Source organism: Eptesicus fuscus, chromosome 11, assembly GCF_027574615.1.
Source record: "Eptesicus fuscus isolate TK198812 chromosome 11, DD_ASM_mEF_20220401, whole genome shotgun sequence".
NCBI lineage: Eukaryota > Metazoa > Chordata > Mammalia > Chiroptera > Vespertilionidae > Eptesicus > Eptesicus fuscus.
In genome coordinates this window covers 74,399,816-74,410,338 of record NC_072483.1, presented here as the reverse complement: position 1 = coordinate 74,410,338, position 10,523 = coordinate 74,399,816, and the positions used below count along the sequence as shown (strand labels likewise).

The window sequence follows — 10,523 nt, the reverse complement described above, 5'->3', positions numbered from 1 at the left end:
GTTGATCACTTTCTAGAGCAGAGCAGAACTAGAAGTTAGGCCTTGCAAGTTACAGACATTCCACAGCTCACTCCCCAGATGTTTGGAGGCCCAAACGGAGTAGCAAGTCTTCATTCTCCCTCTTGAGAATCTGAGAGTCTGGGGAAGAAGAAAGAACTGAAACCCTAATTAATATTCAATGTGTTCAACTTAGACCAAAGCAAGTCAACAACTAGCCACAACTGGATAGGGCTGTGGACATATGTAACAGAGACTGCTGGGAATGTTGGTACCAGCACAAAGTAGAACTATTTCAAGGTGGAAGAGGATATCTTTGGCTGGAGGAAGGATGGAGTCTTTCAATTTGGGGAAAGGCAGCTGAAGCTCGGAGGCATGGTAAGTGCAGGTGCATACGCTGATTGTCCTTGCTGGTGACCAAACAGAGCACTTGGATGAGGAATGACCTTGAAGTTGCATTTTAGACTTAGTCTTGATGCAAGGTGGCAGCAGACATCTTTTTGGTTACGGCTGTTGTTGGTGCCCTTGCCATCTTTCTTAATCAGCAGTTTTTCAATAAAACTGAGCTTTCTGTTTGTTCTCAGGACTCCTTCGGATGTTTCCCTAGAGCTGGGAGGGCTGAGCTGTGGGGACGAGGTTTGGCCAGCTCCCTGAAAAAAACATCCACCTGCTTGAGAGCTCCAGTTGTCTCCCTGCTATCGTGATGAACGTGACACAGAGCACAAAAGAGGGGCAAGTGGAAGAATGAATTGAAATAAAGGAAATGAAGCAACCTGTGAAAAACCAGCAAACAAGCCTACATCAGCAGTGGAAGTCAATGAGGCAAACACCATCTGGCCCTGAAAATGAATGGAGCAGAAAAGGATGGCCTCGCCTCCTGGGGATTTGTGCTCCGCTGGGTGCAGAGTCGTGTCCATGCCTGCCTGAGACTAGCCTGGGTCAGGAGCGCAGGTTAGGGTGGGCAGGTGTTAATACATTTCCGCAGAGCAGGATGTTGGACAGACTTTTTCCCCTTGATAATATATCAGGGTACAGTTTCACCTAATGGAAACTCTTCAGCAGGAAGGAGTTATAGTAGCTGCTTCATTTCCATCCCCACGTAGAGCAGAATTCAGGGATTTGAGTACAGTGGAGTTGTCCATGAGAGCACAGTCTGATCACTTGCACTCATTCACTCATTTAGTCCTGCATTAAGCTCAAAGCTGCTCTGATCCCTCCTGATCGTCAATAACTCCCCACTGCTCACATGCAATACCCGCCATGACGGAACTGTTCCAACCAGCTGACCTCATCTCTTGCTGCACCATCCCTCCCCACACCCCGGCCTACATTCCGTTCCTGCCCACTAATGATCCACACTGTTTCTTGCTTTCGAGTCTTCTCTTATGCAGGTCCCCATCCTGGAACATCTTCCCTTTTGTCTTCTCCCACTTTCCCTCACCTATATGCCTGCTGATATTACTTAGAAGCCAAGCTATGAAAATGTGCAGCTATACCTCGCAGTGCGGAGAGTGTTGTTGACAGTGCCCCCAGCTGCTGCCCTGTTGGGTCTGCCACCATGTTCATGTCGAAGCCGTGGCTCCTGTGGGCTCCTCCCAGGCCATGCCTGAGCACGGTGGGCCCCGTCCAGTAAGATATGAGATTCTGCCAGTGGGTAGCTTTGGTCCAAGGACTCCCCATTGGTCAGACCAAACCTTTCTTGGAACTGCCCTGCAGTCTGAGACTCCTCCTATCCTCTCTTCCTATCCCACAGGTAGCAGGCATGCAGTGTGGTCTAAGGGCTCTTCCTGCCTTCTGCTCCCTCCACCGATAAATCCCTCACATGTCTAACCCTCTCTTTGCGTCTGCTTTTCCATAAACCTGAACCTAGCACCACCTCTTTTTTTAAAAAAGATTTTCCTAACCTTCCTTGTAGAATTGAACCCTCTCTCCTTCCCACCCTCCTCTCTACCTTATATGTACTTTTCATGATTGCACCAATAACTCTTCACTATAATTGTCTGTTTATATGGCTGCCTCCATTTCCTAGAGTGTAGACTCCATGAAGCCAATGAGTCCACTGTCTTATCTGTCTTGTTAACCTCATTGCCTAGTGTAGTGCCTGCTATATTAGGGCACGTATACGTGTTTATGAAATGAACAATTGATCTGTGTATCCATTTATCAGCTCCAGTTGTTCTAGACCACATGATAGGTGCAGAAGATAGAGTATTAATGAACGAGACTCCCTGCCTTTAAGGCACTCTGAGGCTGGTTGGTGGGATTAGCATGCAGGTAACTATAAGTGAGAATGGAATAGCTGCTATCAAAATGGTTCTATCAAAATGAAATAAAGAGGAAGGTGTGATTACTTTCCAGTGGGTGGTGGAGGAAGGAGGATGCATCAGGAAAGGCTTCCTAGAGAAAGTGGTGTTTGGACTGGGGCGTGTGGAAGCTGTAGGACTTATGCACAGACAGTATGAGAGGAGGTGCCTAGGCCAGAGAGATGGCATACACAAGGGCACAGAGGGTGATGTCATGAGGGCTGTTTGTTAATCTCATTATGAAAAATTTCCAATACACACAGAAAAAGAGTGTGTCACTTGTTTTACCTTCTCTTTTGTGGTTGCTGCTGAAGAAAGCTTTGTTCATTTGATGTTTGTTTACTCTGCCTGATTACTTCGTGTCTCCATCTGCCTCAGAGCCCCCACCATGTTTGTTTGAGTCTCTCCACATTGTCAGTCCCCTTGACTGACTTTGCAGACTCACATCTGGCAGGCTCGCAGGCCAGGAAGATGCCTGGAGGTTTCAGGCATTTGGCTGGACAGGCAGGAGCCTTCAGTGACTATCTCCAGCTGACAGGTCCCTGGGCAGAGGACTGACTGGCTCCTAAGCCTGGTGTGAGCATGGGGAGGGGACGCTGGCAGCAGACTCTGTCATCTGCTGTTGGAAGGCATCAATCGGCTGCTGCCTAGGGAGGTGGGAGAGAGAGGTAGGACAGAAAGGGGATAGAACCAACTGCCTGCAGCCTGGATGCTGCTGGCTCCATGCTGGCCAGCTTTGCCTGCAGCTTCTTTTGGGCGCACGCAGAGCTGGGCTAGCAGGCGGCACTCTCACCTATGACGCCTGGCTGCAGCTGCACTCAGTGCCTCTCAGCAGGCAGCTCCTCCCGGCTGTGCTGGCAGCAAAAACTCAATCTCTGGGAGCTCCAGGGGCTGCTTCAGAATAACTCTGGTCTGGAGACCTGTGGAGACCAGCGAAGGTGTGGGAGGCCAGGTCTTCAGTACAACTTAAGACCTTCCTCCCTGTCCTTGCCCTCCCTCTGATAGATCAGCAAATAAACTCTCAAGTGTAAATTTCCTTATCACGGGAACACAGAAACGTGGAAGCCCCCAGGAGTCTTCTATTCCACTCCTGCAGGGCTGCCCCTCATTCAAAGAAAAGTTCTTAGGAAAAATGAGCGAGGACCTCCTCCAAGTAAAGAGCTTTTAATCATTGTTTTCAATGGTTCCTCAATGTACCACTCGATATATGTACCATAGTTTTGTTAATTACATAAATATTACATGAATTCATTCTGATTATTAAAATTCCAACCACATAAACAGATATTTCCACTGCACATTCTTTTAACCTCACCCTGTCCCAGAAATAAGTAGCTCGAATCAGTTGAGTGGTATCAGTTGAGTGGCAGGGGTCCAGGAGGGCGCTGAGGGTTTCACTTCTCATCAGGTTGGGCATGGGCAAGGGGTAAGGAATAGATAAGACATGCTAGAGCAGGAAAGAGGCAGCATGAGGAAGGACAAGTGGATGCTTGGCCAACCAGCTGGCCAACAACCCAATGTGGCCCAGACCCCAAACTCAGATCTGAGGTGAAGCCAGCCCTAGATCCTCACCATTTAGAGTTGTCTTAAAGTGTCACCCAATTGTCCATAGCACCCCAAGCACTTCCCAGTTTCCACATGCCTTTTTTTCACTAGGGGTGGATGGAGATGTGGGGGGAAGAAGGCTTCGGGCCCTTGCACCACTGCTACAGGATCAGACTCTTACAGGCAAAAGTTATCCTTGATTGCTTATTATTCATGGATAAACAGGTAATTTGAGAAACGGTGATGAGGAAGAGTGCATAATGTGTCCTGTCCCTTCTTTCTCTCACCCCCGCAATACAATGAACTCTGCTTACAAAGCACATCATGACTCTTAGGAAGTGGTTATTGTTGTGTCCAGAGCATGCCCCTGTCCTCTGTTGTACATGTTGGATCTCATACGTAAAATAAATAGTAGTAAATTATCTCATAAAAATTCCAGGATTTTGGTGGTTTTGTGCTCTAAGATGTCACAGATTTGACTTTCCCAATAGATAGGGACAAGGCTTCAGAATTGTGGGGTCATCCTAAGTTTTGTGGGCTATGACTAGAGCCCCCACTCTGCACAACTCACTGGGAACCAGGGCCAATAGTCTAGTCCTAATAAATAGGGTAAGCTTTTACTTTTTTTTTTCTTTTTCTAGAAGGAGAAGACTCTGTGGTCCCTATGGAACCTGGCCCTTTGTCTATAAAATTTGGTTGGAGTAAGTCCAATGTCTTTTCTGAACTCTTCTGTGTCTAGAAATAGCCAACTTTCTATTGTACAGGCTTTCATTCAGCCAGGATATTATCTGGACAACATCAAAAAATCAATTTTTAGGTAAACTAATTTTGGGTAGGGGACAGAAATAGTTTATAATTATTCAGCTGCAGTTTCCACACATTTTCCACATTTTTTTCTATAGACCTCTGCCATGATGAGCTCCCTGCATTGGTCTGACCCAGTTTTCCCTGAAACGAGTGCCAGGTATCCGGCAAGAGCGGAGCGGAGTGGTTACAGTTAAGCCTGGGTGGCCTGGGATGAGTTCCTGGCTGCTGTCAATGGGCTAGTTCCTTAACCTCTTTGTCTCAGTGTCCACATCTGTAAAATGAAGGTAATAATGACACCTATGTCATCATTTGTGGGAATACTAAGAGTGTTGATACATATAACGTACTTAATTTGGTGCCCGGCAATGGAAAGAGATTTAGGTGTCAGCTAGCATCTTGCCCCATGCATGTGCCATACTCGTGAAAGGCACATGGGTGTGGCAAGTGAATTCTCTGGCCACTTCTCATTGCTCTGCATCAGGTAACACCACAGGAAGCCGGGACATTTGTCTGGTGGAATGAAGGATGATTTGCATGTCTGGAAGAGGAAAGTGGTCTCTGGCCCACAGAGATGCATAGAAAAACCCAATCTATTCATTTTGGGGCCCATAAGTTCCATTTCCCAAGGCACAAGGAAGCTACCACCTTGTGTGGAGTCAAAAGTGGATTTTCCTTTCTGAGCTATGATTGAACTTGAAAGCTAGGGTGTAAGTGGGAAGCAAAGGAGGCATGTCTCCTGCATGCTGAAGGCAGTCCAGTCCTCTTCCAGGAGTCTCTTATTCATCCAAAACTATTTGTTGAGCACTACAATATGCCATGCACTATTGTGCATCCTGAATATATAGCAACAAACAAAACAGACAGGTCTTTGAGGTCTTAGAGCTTCCATCATCAAGATCCAACACATGCTAGCATTCTATGAGACTTTGTCATTAATCCGATGCCTCTTCTTCAGTAGCATGACCCTGCACAACCACGAGATTCTGAAGTTACCTTGAGTCACCAAAGACAAGTGATGGCCACTACAGTTGTGGTGAAGTTTGCATGTTGTTGCATCCTAATACTTTTTCTGAAAATAGATAGTCCATGTAAGACATCTCTACTTTCCATAAATATGTATTTTTTGTTAATCCTCACCTGAGGATATTTTTCCATTGATTTTTTAGAGAGAATGGAAGGGTGAGGGAGAGAGAGAGAGAGATTGATGTGAGAGAGACACATCGATGGGTTGCCTCCCACATGGGCCGGACCAGGGCTGAAGATCGAGCTTGCAACCGAGGTACATGCCCTTGACCAGAATCAAACCCGGGACCCTTCAATCCATGGTCCAATGCTCTCTCCACTGAGCCAAACCGCCTAGGGCTTCCATAAATATTTAATTGACCTGAATGGCCTGTTCTGAGACCACACAGAAAAATACATACCTTTACTCCACAGGAAATATTTGTATGGTTTTGTTGGGTTTCACTTGTTTATATGTTTTGCTTGTGTGTATCCTTTGGTCCCTCACCAACTGTTATGTCCATCAGGTGAGGAGCCTCCCTAACCAGTACACATCCTACTGATGACATCGCTCCACCAGATCTGGTCCTGAGGACGGAGGCCCCGGTCAGGTGAAAGGGAGGAAAGATCTTGTCTGCTGCCTCACACGGCCAAGCCTTCTCCTGGGACCCTCTAATAGTCAGAGGAAGAGTCGGGGAAATGAGGTCAGGACACATTCATCCCTCCTGAGGTTCTCTCCGCTTCTGTGAAATGACCTGATGGGGTGGAAGCTCTCCAGATTTCCTCTCAACCCTGGTCTCTGCTTCCAGATTTCCTGGGCAGAAGGCAGCGTAGGGTTTGGGAGCTGTTCTTTTTTTTACTTGAAGGACTCCCATCTGCAAAGAAGCCAAGAAGTGGCCAGGAGTCCCAGGGCTTCATAAACAACACACACACACACACACACACACACACACACACACACACACACACCTGCCATACCCCATCTGTACCTTCAAAGCAGAAATAAAAACACCCTTGATTTCTTGCTATGAGGAGACTTAGGGATGGAGAAGACACAGGCAAGGAGAGGCAGGATTCCCACAGAGGGAAAAGGGGGAAGAGGAAGGAAAGCTCACATATGGAAAAGGACACTAGTGATAGGGAAAGAAATTTTATTTTCAAGCTTTTAAGAGAATAATACAAACAACAGAGAGTTTTAAAAAACCCTAAAAACTGGTTTAAAAAAGTATTTGACAATGTCCCTTGAATACCCATGGATGATACAGCCATTGTGCAATGACAAGAAGAAACTCTGCAGGTGGCCACCCAGTGGCCTTCCCTGGCAGGGTCCCAGGAACCAGTGGGCGGGCTCAAGGGACAGTGCTCCCTGCCAGGGTCCCTGGACCAGCCTTGGTGCTTGGGAAGGACCAGGGAGCACTAGCACTGAGGGCTTAGCCAAACTGCCCTCGGGGAGGGTCCCCAGCAGCAAGGAATACTTAGACTGGTCTCACTCCACTCCTCTGGCTGGGATACATCCAACCAACGCTCTCCCACTCGCTGTAGCAGCTTTTAGCACGTGCCCAGCAGAGTGGGCCATGGATGGGCAGGCAGCAGGGGAAGTCACTTCTGGATTGACAGGTTTGAAGGCTGAAGCCACAGCAGCAGGACTGTGCTTGAGATGCCCATGGGAAATCTGTACTTTTCTCTAGTTGTGTGTGTGTGTGTGTGTGTGTGTGTGTGTGTGTGTGTGTGTGTCCTGTAAACATCTTTGAGCCAAATCACCATAAAATAAAGTAACAAGGGCACAAAAAGACATCCAACTCCAAACTTAAACCCTCGTTGAGCCCATCTGAAATTGGGAGTTCCACTTTGGAAGGTGTGGAAAGGAGGAAAATCCCCCCTCCCTCTGGCCGCTCACACCAACACCTCCCTCCCTACACGGTCCACCCAGAGTCGCTAAAGCCATCTGAGTTAGAAATCCTGCCCATCCCAGTGAGCTCAGGGGCTGCAAAAGCTGAATGTCATCCCTGCCAGTCCTCACCCGTACCTCTCCCTCCCCCCACGGCCAGTGGGTCAGGCCCAGAGAGGAACCAAAACAAACTCAAGGGTAAAGCAGGGCAGGCTGCAGGTGCTTTTCCTTCTGTGCCCTTTGCATTGCTTCTCCCTCCACACATGCACAAGTGGGCACCACCCCCAGGCTGGCCGCAGCCTTCACTTCCCCCAGGTATTTGAACATGGGTACATGTGGCCGGTGTTGTCGTTGCGTTTTGTTGGGTTCAGTCTGTATTGCACTTCGTTGTTGAGTTTGTATTGGTTTTCCTTGTTCTTGTTGGAGAATGGTATTGACTGATCAGAAACCACAAAACCGCACCAGCATCACTCACTGCAGTTCTAAACCTGCCCCCAGACCCCTCAAGACCCCCCACCCTCTGCCTGCCCTCTGCTCTGGCGCCTGGGGAGCCACCTGGCCTCCCACACCTGCTCCCCAGACCAACATCCCATCAGGCCCAGCCCCTTCCCAGCCCACCCTCCGCTGTTGTGCATGGTCACGGCCGCCCTTCCAGGCGCTCCTTTCACACTGTTGTGACCCTCATGACGAGCTCTCGGCTACCGCCCTGGGGGCTCCGCTGTTCATGAGGTCTTAGGTGACTCAAGATGTGCAGGATGGTGTAAGCACAGTGGTGATCAGAGGGAGGACCTGAGGGCTGGCTGGCTGCCCGGGCAGGGCCTTCCTCGGGGGCAGGGGTGTCCGCAGCCTCCTCTTCTGAGGAGAGGCCATTGGCCTGGGTGGACGAGGAGGTCCGAGGGTTTGTCCTGCCTCCTGACTTTTGATCCTCCAGGTCTTTTGTCTTGTCATAGTTCAGCACTTTCCACTGCTGGTTGACAGCCTGCCACCGTTTAAAGATGCGGTACACCGAGGGTCCCTCATGGATGATGAGACCTGAAGCCGCAGGGAGAAGAAGGAAAGCCAGGTAAGGAAAGCAAGTCATAGTCTCCCATTATTTATAAATGAAGATAGGTGGGGGGCAAGCTGGATTTATGTAGTTTGATTTGTTCTTTTCAAACCTGCCTTTTGGCTCTGAGCCATATGGTTCCCATCCCTACATTCCTAGGCTCAACGAGTCTTTAGTGGGTGCAGACCACACCAAGTCCACAGAATAGCTGAGCACTTCCATGTGATACCTCTGCCTACCTCTATTCTACCCACCCACATTGTGACTTCACAAGATCCAAATTTGTTGTCTTTGAGGTATAATATAAATATGGGGAGGGGCAAAAGTAGGGTTACAGTTTGATAAAATAATACAATAATAAATAATAACACAAAAATAAACTCTGTTTTGAGTACTCACAATTGTAAACTTACTTTTTCCCCACCCTGCATTTTTTCCTCCCTCTACTATGTATCCATGGCACCCCATACTTAGCTGATGTTGAATGAATCATATACTTTTAAAGGCACCATGAAAGAAACCCCATGGTCATGCCATACCTGCTGAATGGTATCTGAAATTCCACTAGTTAACTCTTTGTACAGCTAGCCCAACGCAACTGAAATACACACACCCCGGGGAGAACTTGGACACAGTTATATTGGCCAGTGGGAAGGTAGAGTCAGAAACAAGCCATGTCAGACAACCAGGCAGATAAATATTAATTGTGTACCTACTGTGTGCCAAGTACTAGAGATACTGCAGTGAGCAAGACAGGAGGAATCCTGCCCTCAGAGCTTACATTCATTCTAGTGGAGAGACACATAACAGTTATGTAAACAAGCCAGTAGGACTATTTCAGGTACTGAGAAAATGCTATGAGGAATGTAAAATAGGGTTAAATAGGCACTGGCTGCAGGTGCTAAAAGGCCCTGTTTAGCAGGAAAGTGGTGGGAGATGATATTTGAATTGAGACCATGCAAAGGCCTGAAAGGAGAGCATTCAGTGGTAGGAACTGCAAGTGCAAAGGCTGGGGGCTGGGAATGAATGCAAAGGGTCAGAAAAGAGGTCAGTGTGGCCAGGGTGCGGTGAATGAGTGGGGAAGTTCAGGGAGATAAGTGCAGAGGCCAATCAATGATAGGACCTTGTAGGCCATGACAAGGAACTTGTATTTTAACCTGATATAATGGGAAACCATTGAAGGGTTTAGTAGGAGGGATAATGTGATCTGATTTACCTTCCAGAAAGTTCATTCTGGCTCCTGTGAAGCAATAAACGGGGAGGACAAGAGTAGGAGCAGAACACAAGAGGAAATGATGGTGGCCTAGACCAGGATGATAGCAGTGGAGACTGTGAGAACCATTGGAATCAGGATGTATGCTGGGAGTAGAGCTGACAGGTGTGGTGTGGATCAAGAGAAAAATCTGAACAATTGGAAGGTTTTGGCCTCAGCTGTTAGTAATGGTGCCATTTATCAAGATGTGAAAGGCACAAGGGTAGAAGGTGTGGATTTGTGTGGTGGTGGCAGTGGCTGTATTAGTTTCTTATGACTGCTGTAACAAATGACCACACATTTAGTGGCTAAAAATAACCCAAATATATTCTTCTATAGGTCTGGAGATCAGAAGTCTAAAATCAGTCTCGCTAGGCTGATCTGAAGGTGTCAACAAGGCTGGTTCTTTGTGGTGGCTTTGAGTGGAGAATCTATTTCCATGCCTTCTTCAGCTTCTAGAATTCACCTTGCTTCTTCCTTGCATCAGTCCACCTCTTTGTTCCACTGTCACATCTCCTACTATTCTTTTGTCTTCAAGCCTCCCTCTGCCTCCCTCTCATAAGAACACTGTGATTACTACATTGGGCCCACCTGAGTCATCAGGATAATTGCCCCATGTCAAGATTCTTAAATTAATCACATCTGCAAAATCCCTTTTATCATAATAAGGCAACATTAATAGGT

The 10,523-nt window shown here is 47.6% G+C and overlaps 1 protein-coding gene across 1 annotated transcript in view; it reads right to left on the bottom strand.

Moving 5' to 3' along the window:
* Positions 1–8,206: 8,206 nt before the first annotated feature.
* Positions 8,207–10,523, bottom strand: part of MARCHF4 (membrane associated ring-CH-type finger 4) — a 77,387-nt gene continuing 75,070 nt past the window's right edge. The window contains exon 4 of the mRNA XM_008145188.3: positions 8,207–8,574. Within this exon, the coding sequence (XP_008143410.1) occupies positions 8,207–8,574 (368 nt within the window). The remainder of the gene's footprint in view (positions 8,575–10,523) is intronic.